The sequence below is a fragment of the Macaca mulatta genome, chromosome 15, assembly GCF_049350105.2.
Source record: "Macaca mulatta isolate MMU2019108-1 chromosome 15, T2T-MMU8v2.0, whole genome shotgun sequence".
Classification (NCBI taxonomy): Eukaryota; Metazoa; Chordata; class Mammalia; order Primates; family Cercopithecidae; genus Macaca; species Macaca mulatta.
Window position 1 is genome coordinate 119,723,767 of NC_133420.1, and position 20,380 is coordinate 119,744,146.

Below are 20,380 nucleotides of genomic sequence, written 5' to 3' on the forward strand. Positions count from 1 at the left end.
GAGTAGCTGGAACTACAGGCACGCACCCTTGCACCTGGCTAATTTTTGTATTTTTAGTAGAGATGGGGTTTTGCCATGTTGCCCGGGCTGGTCTCACAGTCCTGGGATCAAACGATCCACCCGCCTCAGCCTCCCAAAGTACTGGGATTACAGGCATAATCCTGCAATCCATACCTGGCCAAAAATCCATTTATACAAAAGTACTATTTTTTCTGGGTGCGGTGGCTCAAGCCTGTAATCCTAACACTTTTATGAGGCTGAGATGGGCGGATCACCTGAGGTCAGGAGTTTGAGACCAGCCTGACCAACATGGAGAAACCCTGTCTCTACTAAAAATACAAAATTAGCTGGCCATGGTGGTGCACGCCTGTAATCCCAGCTACTCGGGAGGCAGGAGAATCGCTTGAACCCAGGAGGCAGAGGTTGCAGTGAGTTGAGATCGCACCACGCCACTCTAGCCTGGGCAACAAGAGAGAAATTCTGTTTCAAAAAAAAAAAAAAGTACTATTTTTTATTTCCAGTTGAAGATGTGCAATGAATCCAGATATCCAGATCAGAGTCTCTTCCCCAGTAATAACATAATGAACAACAACAACAAAAATTCACAAATAGTAAATCTATACACTCACCTGCAGCGAGAGAAGGACCGGAGAAGCCTGACTCCCCGACGCAGAACGCACAGCTTGGTCGGCCTCACACTGCCACACTCCCTCTACCCTCACCTGTCCTCATCTCTACCCCAAAGAAACTAAGCTGAATGTAGCAAATCCTAATACCTCCAGGAAATATTTCCCTGTATGGAGACACATGGCCTGAGGGATTGAGTAGAAAATCCAAGAACTTCTCCAAAACAGAAGCCCCCGTCTTGCTGGCCCCTAAGATCTCGGCATCCCAGAAGGAAAACCTGCCAGTACGGCCACAGGTCAGGTCCCCAGAGAATGGGGCTGGAACAGCTGGATGCAGTGGGGTTCTCTCATGCTCCCAGGCTGCTTCCAGTTGGAGGAATGGAGCTGGAACGGAAGGCAGGGCTTCCCCTCGCCCCTCTCTCAGACAGTACCCTGCAGACACCAGCAGCCTCTGCAGGATGAGGTGAGGCGGGTGTCAGGTCACCGACAGTATGAAGCTACAGGCAGGGCCCTTTGTCGCTATTCTGCTTTAGAAATGATAGGCCGGCTGGGGGCGGTGGCTCACGCCTGTAGTCCCAGCACTTTGGGAGGCTGAGGCGGGCGGATCACAAGGGATCGAGACCTTTCTGGCTAACACAGTGACACCCTGTCTCTACTAAAAATACAAAAAATTAGCCAAGCATGGTGGCAGGCGCCTGTAGTCCCAGCTACTCGGGAGGCTGAGGCAGGATAACTGCACGAACCCAGGAGGCGGAGCTTGCAGAGAGCCGAGATCGCGCCACTGCACTCCAGCCTGGGTGAAAGAGTGAGACTCCGTCAAAAAAAAAAAAAAGAAAAAAAAAAAAACTGAAAACGGAAATGATATGCCAATACTTGCATTTGGAGGTGACATTTTTCTCAGTGGATAAGATCCTGTCTACTATATTTTCTTTCCCCAAAAGTCCTTCAAACTTCACCATATACAAACATGTACAGAACTTCATACTTTAGGTACACTGCCAAAGGAGTATGTATGGTAGTTAAACTAACTCCTTCCATTCATTTTTGTATGTATTATCTTAAGAGCATTTATTTGGCTCTTATTCAACATTTCAGAAACAAAGGCTAGCATAATAATTAACATGAAATATACTTATGCATCCCCCATGGAGATTAAATGTTAACTTTTTGATTTATTATGTTAAATCAAGTTTAGCCTAAAGCTACCTCCTTACATATTTAAATTTGGCCTAAAGGTTTCTCTGTACATCCTGAACTATCCAAGTGGAGGTGTAAACAGACCGTAGCCTACTCTTGTGCCAATCACCAAGTTTTGGCCAATCAAATGCAGCCAACTGTTTGAACTGTGTTCAAATAAGGCAAACGCAACCAATCCAGCTGTTTCTGAACCTCACTTCCATTTTCTGTAGGTCATTTTCCTTTTTCTGTCCATAAATCTTCTTCCACCACGTGGCTGCCCTGGAGTCCCCTAGTCTATCCTGGCTGGGAGGCTGCTCTGTGCGTGAATTGTTCATTGCTCAATTAAACTCCTTTAAATTTAATCTCGCTGAAATTTTTCTTTTATCAATTACATGCTTCCCTTTTTAATAAAATTTGGCAAACTTATGTTGGATGGATACACAGATATATTATAAGTAAAATGTTAATGGTAGAAGCTAGATGGTGTCTATACAGTTCTTTGTGTATATTGGAACATTTTTATTACAAAATGGTGTAGGGGGATATGCTTGACAAATACAGTCAAACACAACCCATCCACCCACACCCCTGCCATGTCCTCACATATCCTGGAGTTATGTATAGTATTTTTGCATTATTTTGTTGTTGTTTGTGTGTCTGATTTTTTGAGATGGAGTCTTGCTCGTTGCCCAGGTTGAAGTGCAGTGGCACAATCTCAGCTTACTGCAACTGCCACCTCCCTAGTTCAAGTGATTCTCTTGCCTCAGCTTCCCAAGTATCTGGGACTACAGATGTGCATCACCATGCCCAGCTAATTTTTGTATTTTTAGTAGAGATGGGATTTCACTGAGTTGACCAGGCTTGTCTCAAACTCCTGACCTCAGGTGATCCGCCCACCTCGGCCTCCCAAAGTGCTGGGATTACAGGCACAAGCCACTGTGCCTGGCCTTGTGTATGTTTTTATACTCTTTCCACATATTTATTTATCCATATACTATAGATGCAATCATGTATATTTTCAAAATTTTCATAAATGGTTCATATCCTTTTGTAACTTGCTCTTTTTTATTTCACTATAAATTTTGAGATTTATGCTGGTAGTACATGTATATTGGTGAATTCTTATTAACTATTATGTCCTATTATACACAAAATAAAAAATGTTTCCTCACTCTCCTACCTACATTTGGGTTGCTGTCACTGTTTGCCTCTAACTCTTCTATACACGTCTTCCTGTCCCAATTTGTTGAAGTTTCTTTCTTTCTTATTATTTTTTTTAATGTGATGGCCATAAGGGAGAATTGAATTCTAGCATTTTCAACCTCTGGAGTGAAGTTTTTAGCAACGTGGAAACGGTGGGTCCTGCAGAGGCACCTCCAAAATGAATGTCTTAAACAGAATTCTCCAGGGAAAGAGGAAAAGAAATGAAAAGTCTCTTTGAAGAAAGGCAAAGACTGAGAAGGGAGATGAAAGAAGGCTTCACAATCATAAAAGCAAAGGTAGAGTCTGACTCTAGAACTAAGGCATAGAAGAATGTGGCTTTAGAAGTTTGAAAAAAGTACAGAGTAAATTTAGGAATAGTAAAGTTTTGTTTATGGTGAACACACCATTAGAATAGATTTTCATTATGCAAGTTCAATCAAGGACAGAATATTGAACGACCGAAATGCCCCATATTACTTTTCTTTTAATGCTTGATGCTGTATGGAATATTCTTACATCCTAAGGAAACTCAGTGATAGAACCTGAACATTTTTTATAATAAACTAAACATCTCCCAACTCCTCTTCACACTCACTATTTTGTTGAACATTAAAAAAAACCTATGGTGCCACTCTTATTCGTACTTCACAGATAAAGCTGCTGAGACTCAAGGAGTTTACAGAACTTGCTCAGGGCCGCCTGGAAGGTAAACAAACTACCAAGTCATTAAGCTGCAAAGGCCAGTGAAGCAGAAACTATGCTGGTAGCCAGCACAGTGCCTCACGGAGGGGACCTCTTGCAGCACGACTTTGGCTAATCGTAATGACAAGGACAATGGGACACACAGAACCGGTGGTGACATAGACCCGAAGAGGTGACATATGGAAGCATCACATGGCTGCAGAGGAAACAGAACAAAAAAATTTATAATGAAGTCGCTTTTCTGTAACCTTGGCGACCGTCACTATAGTTTCAAGAAAATGTTTTTCTACACATTCAAAGCATCATCCATATGTTGGCTTCCATCTGTTGGTTTTCTGTGCCATATCCCGGCACCAACCAGGTGTCTCAGAGCCCAGGAAGCCCTGTGATTAATTGTGCCTGTCCAGAGCACAGCTCAGGGACGTGGTTTCAAGAGGAAAGGTCATGAAACCCACATAGGCTATTGCAAATGGTGTCACAGCACTACTCACCGATCATGGAGAGCGGGAATCTTGGTAGGACACTGTAAATATTGCTTAAACCGGAGCTCAAAGGCTTGTCCTATGGAGCCGATGACATCCTGGGCCAGCCCATCACAGCATTCCAAAATGTGACAAGCTGGGAAAGCAAGTGACATGGGCCTATTAGAGACAGACACTGGTGCTACCTGGGCTCCTCTACAAAGAGCCCTTGCTGAGGTTCAGAGGGACAGAGAAGTGCATGCTTCTTCCATAATATGTCCTAGCAGATCCAACCGCAGCTTCATCTCTGGGTAGGGAATCCTACGGCTACAACATTTCACAGTAGGCATGCATTTCTTAATAGCCTATTGTCTACAAAATTATAGGTTTCATTTTTAAATAAATTAAATAATTTTCAAGTTCAGTTTGATGGTCTTCAATTTCTTTAGAGTCTATAAAGCATCAGTTCTGATGTCAATAGGGAAAAATTGTTTAGAAGGAGACTTCAGCATGACAAAGAGCCTGATCTCGACGTGAACTAGGCCCCTTTAAACCCATGAGGCCTTAAAAAAACGGACTGGAACCAGCACCTGATGAATGAATCTTGATTTATTCAGTGGACTTAGAGCAAGTTGTTCACTTACTTCTTAGTGGGGGTAAAGTGTTGACCACCCTATGTGGCCACTCAAAACAATAAGGAAACCTTCGAAGATGAATATAAAGAGATATTAATTATCAGTGTGACATGCCATTAACATGACACATGCATCTACATAAATTTGAGACTGGATATTCATGCAGATTCTCAGAAAAGCAGCTTGTGTAGAGTAGATAAAAGTTAGGGGTGGCGGTAGGCCAAAATGAGGCCACTCCAAGGCTGGTGGTGAGGCCTGGAGCAGTCCTTATGCTCGAAGCAGGCACCAGCTGTTACACAAGGACATGCTGTCCTAGTGGCAAGGCTGTGGGATTATCTATGTGAAACTTTCAGAGAAAAGAGGGCCAGCCTCTGCCTCATAAGGAAATAGTACTTTTTCTCCAGGGTCCTGGAAAATACCTCTAGTCTCCAGACCCATTTCCACCCTGCCCTACCACAAGCGTCCACATGTCCCTCCTGAAAGAGCCACACGGCTGTCGCCATGAGGAGCCTAGCATGATCTTTTTACCAATGGGAGAAAGGAATTCTCGGGAATTCCTGGGAAGGATGACAGCTGCCTTTATCACACCCCACCTTTCTCCTGCAGACAATCGCATGCCAAGGAGGGTTCCTCCAAAAGCCGCATTGGTCCCTGCAGTGAGGAGGACGCATTTCCTCATGAGTTGTTCCCCAGCCCTGGCAGTGATTAGGGAGATACGGAACTGTGCCCTGCCTATAGGAGAAGCCAGTACATACTGGAAAGACGAAAGCTGTCAGGGAGGGGACAGAGAGACAGACACCGCTGCCTCTGCACAGTGGGGAGCCTCTCAGCATAACGCAGCACTGGGACTTTATCCCGGAGGCAGCCAGCTAGGCCCTGGGGCCTCAGCTACTTCTCCCCCAGAATCCAGGGCAGGGTGACTTCTGTGGACACAGGAAATGTATTTCCTCGGAAGAGCAAGTGCGAATGTATTGCTGCTTTGGGTGGCAATGCAACCCCTTGGATACCGCAGTCTTATTTTAGATATCGCCAAGAGATTTGTCTACAAAGTTTCAGGCATCCTGGTTGCCTTTTGATGATCGATTATTGATATTATTTTAGTATTGACATTATTTACTAAGTGTTGCCCCCAGGTCATCACAAAGCAATACCAAGCAGCTGTTACAGTTGTGCAAGTCATTGACAGGTACACATGCAACCATCTTTCCAGCTAAGAAGGAAGTAGGAGTCCAGGCCTGAGCGAGGGAAAGCCAGTGAGACACCTCGTTCCCCTGACCTGTCCTGTGCCACGCCCCCCCGGCCCTGCCATCCAGCATCAGCACCAGCCAACAGGACTGGCTGGTCGGTGTTTTGGAGAACCAGAAAAAAGACTGGAAAAGGCTCAGAAAGGGTAGCTTATTTTTTTAAGGAGAAAATAGGTACCCTAGCCTTTAAGATGAAGAATGAAGAATACGATCTATTGAGAGTGGGCTGTACAATCTCATCCACACGCCACTAACCTTCTACACATCTGAGAGCACGAAGCCTGGGAAGGGGCCTCTGTGGGAAAGGTCCAGGACATTTGGAGCAGATCTGGGCTTGAGGTAAAAGCACTCTACATGCTGAGAAATGGGCCATGTTGCGCTAAGTGACTAGTAGGGCGGCAGGCCCTGCAGATAGTGAGCAGACCCATGGACTCTCGGGAGTTAACACATGCCTGCAGCTCCTGGCACCTGGCAGAGTCCTCAATGAACAGAGAAAACAAGTCACCTGTTGCTTTGGTCTGAGGATTCCTTCTACAAAATGGCCTCTACACGTTCCAGAAACTCACTCCAAATCCAAAGTTAAACCTGGACTTTGTCTCCCTGGGCCTGGTATTTCTTCTGAGAGTGTTGACACTTAGCCAAAAGTCACTGTCTTCTAGCCTGCCCTGTGTGATTTGATGTGTGCACCAAATAATGAGGCCTTCCCCAAAGGCAGTCATCAAGCCTGCTGGGCTTCACCTCTCCCTGAGGAAACAACAAAACCAAAGATGTCGTTCAGAAGCAACGGAGAAGAAACCGAGAGAGATGTGCGGCGCGTTCATGCACAGAATCGAGATTCCAAATGACACAAAATCTAAAACAGCTCAATGCAAAGGTCAGCTAAACAGGGAATTCCACAGTCCTTCTCATTTGGGGAAACTGCCCATTGGTGAAACTCGTACCAACGGCCTGCAATAGTTCATTTATTTAGAAGCAAGGATCCTTTGCCAACAATCGTTTCTCTCTTGCTTAGCCCCGACCAATAAAAAAAGCTGAAGCCACTCTCTAAGAGGACTAGCCCAAGCTGCCCCAGAGCAGCCAACTGAGCAACGACATCAGCAAGGGGACTCTCAGCAGGTCACACCACAAGGACTACTCCATACCTGAGATGGGCAACTTGAGAGCAAACCACTCCCTTAGGAATGTGTTGTGGCCCTGTAGACACACTGTAGGAGCTGGGAACATGGTGGCTTTCTGCCATATGGTAGCTCCTGGCATGTCAACTCTCATCTCCTGCTCCCTGAAGAATGGTTAACAGTGGCGGATGAGAAGGCAGTGCCCAGATGCATCCCAATCCATGAGACTGCCAGTTCTCAGCTTCATCTCCCCAAATAAGTCCAGAGGCTAGTAGCTGCTCCCAGCTTGGTGCTCAGGGCTGCCCCTGGCCATCTGCCTGCCACAACAGGGCCTCCAGTAAACTGGTGCGAGGCTTGTTCATCTGAGCACACTCTCAACACCCTCCCTGTGACACCTATTCTGTGAGTCAGGGTGTGCAAGTTACGCCACAGTAAGAAACAATCCCAATGTCTCTGGCTGAAAGCAACCATTTCATTCTTGCTCACTCATTTCTGGGCACCTCTCTAAGGCAGCCATCCTCTTGTGGTGACTCAGTGGCCCAGGCTGGTTTGATCTTTTGATCCTGGAACTCAACGCAAGGCCTTTCCCACAACCTGCAGAAGAAACAGACAGCAGGGCCTTGCACCAGTACCAAATGCACCTTCTGTTCTGCTCCCAAACTGTCACACAGAACCGTCATGGGCGTCTCCCAAGCAGGAGAGGGCTGGCAGATGCCATCTTCTGCAAGTTTGGAAGGATAGGAGTGCAGGATATTAGGAATGCCCGTCACACCCACTGAACCCCTTCTCTAAGTCACAGGTATCCATGCTGCTTCTCACTCATGCCTACCACAAAGAACTTTCCAACCATGCATCCCCAATAAGTGTCTATTTATAAATTATTAACATGCGTTCCTGTATTAATATTATGTGTATTATAAAAATATATTTCAAAAGATATCTTTTGTCTTCAAGAAGGTTAAAATAAAGAGAAAAATAAAAGTTTAAGCTGTCTTGTTAGCCGTGAAAGCATTACACTGTCAGTTAGTATCTCAAGACACAACCACATTAGGTTATTACGATGGATAAAAATTCATCTTTCCATCCTGGAAATACATTTCTTAATCACTTTGAATGTGGAAGGACTGATTTCTTACTTTACATGAGTAGATGATCAGTGTTTTTACTGTGAAATGCAGCCTGTGAAGTTTTCAAAATGGAAGTAAATGTTACCAGCTCTTCCATTTCTTTTTGTTTGTTTTTTGAGATGGAGTTTCGCTCTTATCGCCCAGGTTGGAGTGCAATGGCGTGATCTCGGCTCACTGCAACCTCAGCCTCCCGGGTTCAAGCCATTCTCCTGCCTCAGCTTCCCTAGTAGGCGGGATTACTGGTGCCCACCACCACGCCCAGCTAATTTTTAGTAGAGACAGGTTTCACCATGTTGGCCAAGCTGGTCTCGAACTCCTGGCCTCAAGTGATAATGTGCTGGGATTACAGGCATGAGCCACCATGCCCAGCCAGCTCTTCCATTTCTTTCTTATTTGTTTGAGCTGCCATGATGAGCATAATCCCTAATGTACAGTTTCTCTCCGAGGTTTAGTTTAGTTAAAACTAGTTCACACAAGCTGAGAACCCACTTCGCTTCGCTGCTGCACCCCACGTCCCAGTACGTGGGCTGGCAGCAGAGAGCCCTGCCTGCTGTGCAGCCATCGTGTCCTTCCTCTGCTATTATGGACTAAGACCATCCTCAGTTTCCACATTAGAACTGTGAGCCAATGCCCCAGCCTTCATGTCCCACACAGTGAGCTGTTTGCACACTTCTGGCATAGGCCACTGCCTCGGCAAGCTTTGCATGAACAGCGAGACCCTGCCCGAGCCGAGGCAAAAAACTTCTCGGGATCCATGCCCCACTTTCAGGAAACCACACCCCAGCCCCACGGTTCACAGGTCCCAGGTGCTGTCTATCAGCCTCTCCAGGGTGGCTTGGCTCCCACAGTCCATCTGGGGTTCTCCAGTGGCCACTCATCCAGACACCGGTAGCCTCTGATCCAGCCACATTGCAGAGCAGCTGGCCAGGGAATGCGGACCCTTGAAGACACTCGAAGTCACTGCTCAAATGAGGAAAAGTCCTGCTAAATAAGATTGGCTGTCTTTTCATCTTAGTGAGCTGATAACCCACACTCCTTAAAAGGAGTATCAAAAACTAATGAATTCTACCAGAGAGATGAGGGCTCCTCAATCTCAGACTGGTCAGACAACCTTAGTTTGTTTATTCAATGTAGCCATGCACTCTGAATTGATCCAGTTTTCTTTCCTTTTTTTTTTTTTTTTTTTTTTTTTAATCAGAGAAGAATAAGAAATCCAACATTCAGCCACTCTGCTATGATGAGTTTCTTAGTACATGTCCTAGCCCCAGATAGGGCAAATTAAAGTAATAAGGATATAGCATTTTGCACCCATCAGATTTGTGGGAATTTAAAAGTCTAAAAGTGTCAATTGTTGAACAAAAGGAGACCTCGTATACTACCCGTGGAATTATAAAGTAAAATGACCATTTCAGAAAAGTTGAAGATGTCCAAAACAGTGATTTGACCTCCAGGTACATAGCCTAGGGAAACTCTTGGACAAGAGCACACACACAAAAAATGTGCAAAATATTTACTGAAGACTCTACTTAGCAGACATTTTTTGAGCATCTACTGTGCACAAGGCCCTGCCCTAGGATCTAGGGACAATTTCAGTGGACACTGAAAATAAATAAATAAATAAAAATACACCTCTGTAGTGGATTGAAGGGTGCCCCCCACAAAAGTCATGCCCCCTGACCATCTGGAACCTGTGGAAAAGAGTTTTTACAGGTGTGGTTAAGTTAAGGATCTTGAGATGAGATTATCCTGGATTGGGGAGGGCTCTAAATCCAAGGACAAGTGTCCTTATAATAGACAAGAAGAGTGGCCCAAACACATAGGAAGGGGAGGCAGAGAGAGGAGCGATGCTACCACAAGCCAAGAAATGGCTGGGCCACCAGAAGCTGGAAGGAATCTCCCCTAGAGTATGGATGGCTCTGCTGTTGCCTGACTTCAGACTCCTGGCTTCTGGAATGGTGAAAGAATCAGTTTCTGTTGCTTCAGGCCACCTAGTTTTTGACATTTTGTTATAACAGCCCTAGGAAATGAACACAGCAAGGAAGACAATGTAAAACAAAGAAGATGGAGGATGGCAGTGGAGGACGTGATAGAGGGTGGTGGTAGAGGATGGTGGCATAGAACGTGGTGGAGGATGGTGGTGGAGGATGGTGGCATAGGACATGGTGGAGGACGGTGGTGGAGGATGGTGGTGGAAGACGTGGTATAGGATGTGGTGGAGGACAGTGGTGTAGAACATGGTGGAGGACGGTGGTGGAGGATGGTGGTGTAGGACGTGGTGGAGGATGGTGGTGGAGGATGGTGGTGGAAGACGTGGTGGAGGGCGGTGGTGGAGGACGTGGTAGAGGACATGGTGTAGAATGTGGTGGAGGACGGTGGTAGAGGACATGGTGTAGGATGTGGTGGAGGATGGTGGTGGAGGACATGGTGTAGGATGTGGTGGACGATGGTGTAGAACATGGTGGAGGACAGTAGTAGAGGATGACGGTGTTAGGAGGTGGTGGAGGACAGTGGTATGGGATGTGGTGGAGGACATGGTGGAGGACAGTGGTAGAGGACAGTGATGGAGGACATGGTAGAGGATGTGGTGGAGGACATGGTGGAGGGCGGTGGTGGAGGATGGTGGTGTAGGACGTGGTAGAGGACGTGGTGTAGGACAGTGGTAGAGGATGTGGTAGAGGATGTGGTGGAGGATGGTGGTGGAGAATGTGGTAGAGGACGTGGTGGAGGATGGTGGTGTTAGGACATGGTGGAGGACAGTAGTGGAGGATGATGGTGTTAGGAGGTGGTGGAGGAGAGTGGTATAGGATGTGGTGGAGGATGTGGTAGAGGACGGTGGTGGAGGATGGTGGTGGAGGACGGTGATGGAGGACATGGTAGAGGATGTGGTGGAGAACATGGTGGAGGACAGTGGCAGAGGACAGTGGTGTAGGACGTGGTAGAGGACGTGGTGTAGGACAGGGGTGTAGGATGTGGTAGAGGATGTGGTGGAGGATGGTGGTGGAGAATGTGGTAGAGGATGTGGTGGAGGATGGTGGTGGAGAATGTGGTAGAGGACGTGGTGGAGGATGGTGGTGGAGAACGTGGTAGAAGATATGGTGGAAGATGGTGGTGGAAGACATGCTGGAAGATGGTTGGTGTAGGATGGTAAACAGGATGATCAAGGGAGGCAGCCCCAGAGGTGGCACTGGAGAAGATGCCTGAAGGGAGTCAGGGAGAGAAGTCCAGGAAGGCCAGTGGTAGAAGGCCAGGCACAGGGACCACGAGGCAAGAACTTGCTTGGCACTGTCAGGGTCAAGGAAGACCCGGAAGCCAGTGTAGCTGGAGTGGCAGGGAGAGGGGATCATAGGAAGTGAGACGGGATGGAGTGGAGTGAGCTCACAGAGGGTCCTGTGGGGAATGGGGGAATGGGACATTTTATTTGGAGTGAGCAGAGGAGGAACAAGATTGCACCATTTTAAAAGGATCCTTCTGGCTGCCATGTGGACAAAAAAACTTTAGAGAGGAAGAGCGGGCACAGAGTGACCTTATGATTAATTATGAAGCCTGTCAGGGGGCAGCAGGGCAGTGGCAAGAACTGGTAAGACGGAAGGCTTTGCCAGCAGGTGCAGGTGAAGGAAAGAAGGCAGAGAAGTGGGGAAGGCGGGGAGGGGTTGCTGCTGATAGAGACCAGCAGGTGCTCTGCAGGATGCAAGTGCTGGACCTGCCTGTGACTGCCTATGTTTGGGAGGCCTGTGAGACACCCAAGTGGAGCTGGCTTTCAGACAGAGGCCAGGGCTGGAAAAATATGTTCAGCATTCTCAGCCCAGGCTGGTATGTAAAGCACAGAGTCTGGCTTTGTTTGTAAAAACACTGCTCATAATAGCCAAATGTAGGAAACATCCATCTCTCAGAAAATTCACCTCCTGCCATAGTGTCATTCGATGGCATATTTAACCACTTGGTTAAAAAAAATAATAAGCCATTGCTTTCACCCATTACACACTTAAGGCCTTGCTGCCAAGGGAAAGAAAAGTTAGAAGCAGTGCTGTGTTACTTCCACCAATAAGTTCAAAATATTTAAGGCCTCTTTTGGAAAGTCACCTCTTGAGGCCTACAGCAGTTCTGGGCCAAAGAAAACAGAAACTCATTTTGTTGAAACCACCATATTCAAGAAGCCCAGAAGAGGCAAGCTTGGCTGTGTGAAGCATCGTCTTCCCCATGTGGGCTTCCCACTCAAGCCCTCTCACTCCTAAGACCTCCTGTTCTTCAGAAAATCTTGGGAAAAGAGCAGCAAGATGTCTTAGGAGCCGCTGTTCAGGCTGGACACGTAGGCTTCTCTCCCATTGGGTCAGCACCACCTAAGCATAGTCATCACCGTTTATCCAAGGTTTTTGCCTTCCACAGTTTCAGTTACCCATGGTCAACCTCAGTCCAAAAACACTAAATGGAAAATTTCTGAAATTTACAATTCATGTTTTAAATTGCACGCCATTCTGAGTGAGTAGTGTGATGGAATCTCATGCCATCCTGTCCAGTCCCTCTCGAGACGTGAATCCTCGCTCTGTCCCGAGTATTTGCACTGCATATGCTACCTGCCTGGTACTCACTTAGCAGCTGACTCAGTTATCAGATCAAAAAAAAACATAGTATGTGTAGGATTTGGTGCTATTTGTGGTTCCAGGCATCCACTGGGGGACTTGGATGGAACATACCCCCGCAGATAAGGGGGAACTACTATATAGGAAACAACTTTCCACGTCTCGGTCCAGGGAGTACCAGAGGGCACCTGATCAGGGCACCTGTTATAAATTATACGAAGTATATGCCTTCTGTAGGCAGTCATATGCCTAATTTGAGCATCATTTGGTAGCTACTTTTGTGACCCAAACAGTCCATTTGGAACTGTCTAATATACACATAAGGTTGCAGGGCATGGGAGTCACCTGGTAGTAATGAAAGTTCCAGTGTAAAAAGAAAATGGTATGTTAGAATTCAGCAAAGTCTGACTTGTTGGGAATTGCATCCCTACAGGTGCCAGTAGTCATTGCCTAAGGCCTCCTACTCGTCCTGACTTTTAGCTATAATTTACCAACCTTGTGAAACATGGCTCATTTTCCACCCTTATCTCTTTGAGGTGGTGGTGGTGGTGGTGGTGGTGGTGGTGGTGATGGTGGTGGTGGTGGTGGTGGTGGTGGTGGTGATGGTGGTGGTGGTGGCGGTGCTGGTGGCGCTGGTGGCGGTGCTGGTGGCAGTGGTGGTGGCAGTGCTGGTGGTGGTGGTGGTGGTGCTGGTGGTGGTGGTGCTGGTGGTGGTGGTGGTGCTGGTGGTGCTGCTGGTGGTGGTGGTGGTGGTGGTGGTTACCATCCAACTTAATGACTTGGGTCAGAGACCTTTTGTCCTTTCATTGAATTAACTATAGAAGCCATGGATTCTTGATACCAGAGAAACAAATATAGATTCTCATTAGAATTATTCTAGATTAACCACAAACACATGCAAGAATGTAGAAGCAAGAATCAGCATGGAAAAAGACAAGCAGTAACAGCATCGAGGGACTTGAACCCGTAACTGTAAAATTTTACAGAAGACTTTCCAGGGTGCGTTCTGTCCCTGATGGTCTTTAGAGGCTGTGCCTGTAGCCACAACACTACAAGGTCAGCTCATACACACAGGCCTAGGAGCCCCTGTGTGGGAACTTGGACATTTAAGAGCCCAAATAAGGACATTCACACCCAGAATTTCTTGCTACTCTGCCCAGTGGTAGAGGCCAAAGAAAATAGAGCAGTTGGGAGAAAGCCCTGCCACTTGCTCCTTCATGGAGGAAGTCATCCTGGTAAGAACACTGATGAGATGGAGCAGAACGTACTCACAGCTGGGCTGCTGGAGGGATGCAGCTAGACCCACCCTGCCTGCCCATACTGTCATCTAGTAGGCTGGGCCTCTTCATACGTGGTGAAAGGAGGGTTGAGGAATAAAGATGGCTACAAATTCCTTGACACTCTTTCCTTGAAGAGTACATGTGGCTTCCTTCCCCTTGAGTCTGAGCTGGCTGTGACAGCTTTTTTTTTTTTCTTTTTGAGATGGAGTCTCACTCTGTCACCAGGCTGGAGTGCAGTGGCATGATCTCGGCTCACTGCAACCTCTGCATCCCAGGTTTAAGTGATTCTCCTGCCTCCACCTCCCAAGTAGCTAGGACTACAGGTGCATGCCACCACACCTGGCTTATTTTTGTATTTTTAGTAGAGATGGGGTTTCACCACGTTGGCCAGGCTGGTCTCGATCTCCTGACCTCATGATCTGCCCGCCTCAGCCTCCCAAAGTGTTGGGATTACAGGCATGAGCCACCGCACCTGGCCAACAGTTGTGACTGGTAAATCTATGGCAGAAGTGAAGCTGAGCCTGGCCTTTCCCAGCACTGGAAGCATCTACTCTGGGTCTCATGGAACCTAGAGCTGCCACATAGAAAGCCCTGCTTCCCAGAGGGCTGAAGTGGCCACTTGGAGAGTCTCTGAGACGCCATGGAGGGGGCTGAGCCTCTAGTCATCTTTGCCAAGGTCCCAGGTGTGGAAGCAAAGCCAATTCGGACCTTCTAGACCAGCCCAGACTCTCTGGCTAAAGACCACTCGGTGACCCCTGTCGATGCCACTTGGGCAGATGAACTGACCAGCTGACACTTGCCTGAATTCCTGACCCACATTCTATTATAATAAAATGGTGGTTGTGAAGCCACTAAGCTTGAATAGTTTGTTACACACAATAGATAGGTGGAAGTACAGAGTGAGGATCTCCCACTAACTGTCTCAAACAAAGGGCCTTAGTCAGCCGGGACTGCTGTAACACCACACGCTGGGTGACTTCAACAACAGACATTTGTTTCTCACAGTTCTGGAGGCTGGAAGGTGCCAGCAGACTTGGTGTCTAGTGAGGGCCCTCTTCCTGGTTTGCAGACGGCGCTTTCTTGCTGTGTCCTCGCACGGGTGGAAAGAGGGTGAGGGAGTTCTCTGAGGTCTCTTTGACAGGAGCACCAAACCCATTCATAAGGCTTCCCCCTCATGACCTCATGACTTCCCAAAGACACCACCTTCAATTGGGGCCTTTAATTAATGCAATACCATCATATTGGGGGGTTCTATTTTAACATGTAAATTTGGGGGTGACATGAACATTCAGTCCATAAGAGGGACCCTGTGTTGGTGGTGCCCTCAAGCACCAAAAATGGTGGAGATCCTTTTCTGCATCACAGGTCTGGCACTTGTCTTCACAATATCACCGCATACAAACCTGAGAGAGTCTGATGAGGCAGCCACGGGACATGTGGAATCGATCCTGATTCCCATGTCGCTGGACGGAAACTGTATTGTGGGCAGAAAGTACTCTTGGTTTGCCCCCGAGAAACCTAGTCAATGACTCAGGGCTAAACTCCTTCAGGATCTGGACCTAAGCCTTATTTCCCAGCCGTTGAGGTAGCTTGGAAACACCTGAAGAGCTTTTAGAAAATGTTGTCTGGGCCCCACTCTCTGAGGCCTGAGCATTGAGATTTCTTTAAGCTCCCCAGGCGGTGGCGTGGGGGAAGGTTCTCCATAGAGCCACATCAGGGATCAGTTCATCTGTTCTGTGTGGACTACCTTAAAAATATGTCCAACATACAGCATTGGAGGGTAAGGCAGCAAAACAGAATATCAGGATCTCATTTATATGAAAATGTTAAAAAGAGAGTGTATGTATATGGATAAAAATTATGCAAAGCAAACTAGAAAATCTTAGTTGGTACCTGGGGTAGGGGGGTTGTGGAAGGAAGTGCTGTTTTGTGCTGTTACTAATTCCATTTGTTATTTCATCAGTGAGTTTTAAATTGCAGCTGTGGTGTGGTGCATCAGTAGCTTCCTGGAATCCCAGGGCAGTGCACCTTGGTCAGTCCCACCCACCCCAGCCATGCTACCATCCAATGGGCTTTGTCTTTATAAATGACTTCCCCCATCTAGCCTGTGCCTAAGGACTTAGAAGCTGAAAGGGGTATAAGCAGACAGCACCTGAGCTCGGACACTGGCCTCTAGGGCTGGCAGGGCAGAGTGAAGGAGCTCTGCGTGGCTTACTGGGCACTGGGCACACACCGGGAGCTGAAGCTCGGCAGGAGGACGGGCAGCAGGTGGTCTTCCAGGTGTAACCGAGGCCACTGTCAGAATATGGGCGGGGGCTGTTTGTGTGTAAATCAATTGTACCAAACCAGCTATCTGGATACAGGTGTGTGTTTGGTGGTCAGAGAGGTCCAGTACCTCCTAACTCAGCCAGGCGATCTACAATCCTTGCAAACCTCATTCATCCTTAGTAATACAAGATGGCACTGCTCATTGGTCGGGAGGGGGCTGAGATAATGAGGACCAGCTCATATAGAATGTGAAGGCTGGCTATACACAAATGAGAGATTATAGGGGTCAAGCACTGCTTACCTCTGCGATTAACAGGGTCCTTAGCCACATATGCAACATAGTCAGTTGTGTCCTGTTAAAGAAAAAAGATGTCTATATCACTAATCACAAGTGACAGAACACACAGTGAGGGACACAGAGCACAAACCAGTGAGCTTAGAAGGACTCAACCACCAAACAGCTAAAGTATCAAATGCTGCCTAAGAAACAGCCCACAAAAGACTCAAACTATATAATGTGGGTAGCAACCACCCAGAGGGCTCACATTGTAGACTCTGACTCAGCAAGTCTGGGGTAGGGTCTGAGGTCCTGCACTTCTAAACAGTTTCCATGTATACTGAGGCCGCAGTGTCTCAGTATCCCACGGGAGCTGGTTAGAAGTCCATTCACACTTTGAGCAGCAAGGAGAAAAGGCATGTTGGATCGCTCGAGAAGCTTTAAAAACATTGATACCTGCGTTCCAACGTGCACACAATCCGATTTAATTGGTTTGGATGTGAGGCCTGCGCGTTAGTTTTTAGATGCTCCCTAGGTGACTGTAACGTGAACCACAAGTTAAGAACCACTGCTCTCAGCTTTGTCTACACCAGTGGTTGTCCAATTTGAGCTGGTATCAGAATCCCCTGCAGGGCTTTTTAAAATAGAACGCTGAGCCATACCCCTGAGTTTCCAATTCGGTAGTAGTTCTGGGGTAAGGGCTCAAAATTTGCATTTCTGACAAGTTTCTAGCTGCTGTGGCTCTGGGAGCCACACTTTGAGAAATGCTAGGCTAGAAGAAAACCAGAGTGGATGTTCAAAGGCTGACTGCAAATGCTGCCTTCATGGTGGATGAGACATAATGGTTATTTTCTTCTTGGATATAAATAATGATCTTAATACTTTAATATGTTTTAAAAATATGAGCTCTACTGAGAAGACTCATCCTTCTGTATGAAATGTGAGTTTCTTTGCCTGCCTTCTCACGTAATCAGTGCACAGGGGAAATGATAACCTCAAAAGTAGACCAAGGCAACCATGTGCATTTTAATTCATAAACAAATAAGCAGAGGAACCAGTAATTATCTTAACTCTTGAAAGCAGAAAAGACTCCTCTGCAAAGCTGATATTTTCAACATTCAAGACTCTGTGGGGCAACTGGTAAAAGTCTACCCCATTTTGGCAGACATTTCCCATATGTTACTGCTTTGAAGGGCTTCACCAGCTTATTGGTGACTCCTGATGTTGCCAGTACCTAAAGGCTCTGTTGTGACTTGCTCCACTGTTTTCTCTATGGGCAAAGGAGACATCTCCTTCTCTCTCAACAGTGCCCTACAAAAGCTCTCCAAGGAGAGAGGGATGAGGGAGAGAGTGAGTATGGGGCGGCCATGTCACTGTTGTGGGACATCTGCTGTAGGATCAGGTGGGTGGTGCTGGGCACTTCTCCACACCCCATCCCGCTGGATCTTACACAGCCCAACAAGACCACACCAGTGTAGAATTCTTCCAGCAGCTCTTGAGATAATGGTGCTGTTTCCCCCGTCATTCCGCAGGGTGTGGCTCAGCTAAGTTGTTTTCTGCTCAGGACACTGTTCCCTGGTGTATTCACAGGCTGACTAGGGAAGGGAAGTGAAAGATTGTCCACCTGGTCAAACTGGCTTCTGGTCATTTCCATCAAGGGGGATGTGGTCAGAATCTGAAGTTATTGGCAAAAACAAGGATGACAGCTTGTAATCACAGACACTTCCTGAACTCACGAGACGTGAATGTCAGAAGGATCCTTAGAGAGCATCTAAGAGAGCACCAGGGTTTTTCAAGCTGAAATCCACAGAACCCTAGGGTTGGACAGGTGCCTTCTCCAGTGTTTGAGATGTCACCAGCATTTAAAAAAAAATTTTATTTTCATTTCCATGATTATCTTAAAAATTAATACAAGAGTATCTGGGATCATTTAGATGACCACTGTGTTATCAAGGTCTGCATACGATCTCAATGCCAGGATTTGCATCTGGGTTTCCAACATTATGAGTGCTAGGTTTTCAAAGAATTAGAAAGAAAAGGACACAGGGTAGATTCCTCTGCCCACATAAAGCAAATTGACATTACATTTGTACATGATGTACAACTGAAGTTTTTCCTTGAATAGAAGAAATTAGTGGAAGAATTGAGTCATCCAGGTGCCTATGGTAATGGAGAGACATTGAACTGAAAAAATTCTGCCCCATGGTGGCCAGGCCAGCATCACATTGAGAATGGAGATTTAGTTTCAGTGAACTTTGTCCATCATAGCAAAGCAGTATTACATTGAATGTCATTGGTCCTACAATGTTTACTTGTATTTGACTTTCAAATTTAAGTAGGGGTTAGAGTTAACTAAAAAGTATAAACATAAGAAGTTTATTTTTAATTTATTTTTGCACATATTTAGGTAACAAAATTAGAGTCAGCATTAGTAATGAATACAAGGAATTTCTTTTGCATTGTTACTCTGGCTCAAAGTTGGGTAAAGAGGGAGAATAGAGAGACATAATATGTCCCTGTCTCTCAGATGGTCAATGGCCAAGCTTTTCTGATGCCAGTATTGATCCTTTTCTGGCAGAGCAGGCAAATGTATTACCATTCAAAACAATGTTCTTGTCATCAGGAAGCACACTAAGTTCCAAAGACAGAGCTGCAAAGTGCTGTTCTGCATTTATTCTATCCCTGTTCCCACTCCCCAAGAACCCCTGAGCCTGGCCATTGTTCTGCCATTCTTGGGGTGGTCTTTTAACACTGCTAATTACAGTAGATTATAATTACAGCATACCCTTTTTAGAGGGGAATTAATGAAGTTTTCTAGTCTATCTTGCTTGCTAGTTCAAAATACCATTTTCCTAATGGGTAAACTGAGGCACTAAGTCATAAGTGACATGTACACTTAGCAGGAGAACAAGGACTAGAACATAGAATTGTCAGCTTTATTAAAAATGTCTAACAATTATAACGTGCTAAATTCATGGTTACAAATCAGTTTGGAATGTAATCTCATGCACAATATAAAATGCATTTGGATTGGTTACAATGGAAAGTAACTAGGCTTCCTGTTCTGTGTTATGACATTTTATAAACCAGAAAAAAGAAATCACAGAAAATATAACAGGTTGTGGATTACTTTAAGGATTACTAAATGTTTCTAATTTTTTTTAAAAAATAAGAGATGATAAGGAAATCTGAAAAAAAAAAAAGTATAGTCCTATGTGCATCCTGAAAATAGTTTTGACACAAGCCAATGTAATTGGCTCCCAACGATCTAGATATGTGTGTTTTCACTTATAATATCAACATTAAGACAGGTTTAAGACGAGTTCTTGAAGGAAGCTATTAATGCAGATGTACAAGACATCTGCCTTTTATATGTCAAAACTGGGTTATCCTCCAAATTTAAGAAACTATGGTTCCAAACATCACAAGGGGCAAGGAATTAGAAAACCACTGCAAATTAGGTAGGAAATAGGTGGACATATACATATAGACAGCATCTGAAGAAATGCACCTTAGTCCAGGTGCAGTGGCTCATGCCTGTAATCCCAGCACTTTGGGAGGCCAAGACAGGTGGATTACTTAAGCCCAGGGTTTGAGACCAGCCTGGGCAACATGGTGAAATCCTGTCTCTACTAAGAATACAAAAAAACTAGCCAGGCATGGTGGTGCGTGCCTGTAGTCTCAGC

At 46.2% G+C, this 20,380-nt stretch overlaps 1 protein-coding gene across 2 annotated transcripts in view; it reads right to left on the reverse strand.

Moving 5' to 3' along the window:
• The window catches only part of SHC3 (SHC adaptor protein 3), a 173,815-nt gene that overhangs the window by 43,735 nt on the left and 109,700 nt on the right, over nt 1-20,380 (reverse strand). For both annotated transcript variants that reach the window (XM_077964975.1, NM_001265690.1), the window contains 2 exon segments: nt 16,719-16,770; nt 4,202-4,328 (listed from right to left, as the gene is read on the reverse strand). In XM_077964975.1, coding sequence (XP_077821101.1) covers nt 4,202-4,328; nt 16,719-16,770 — 179 coding nt within the window.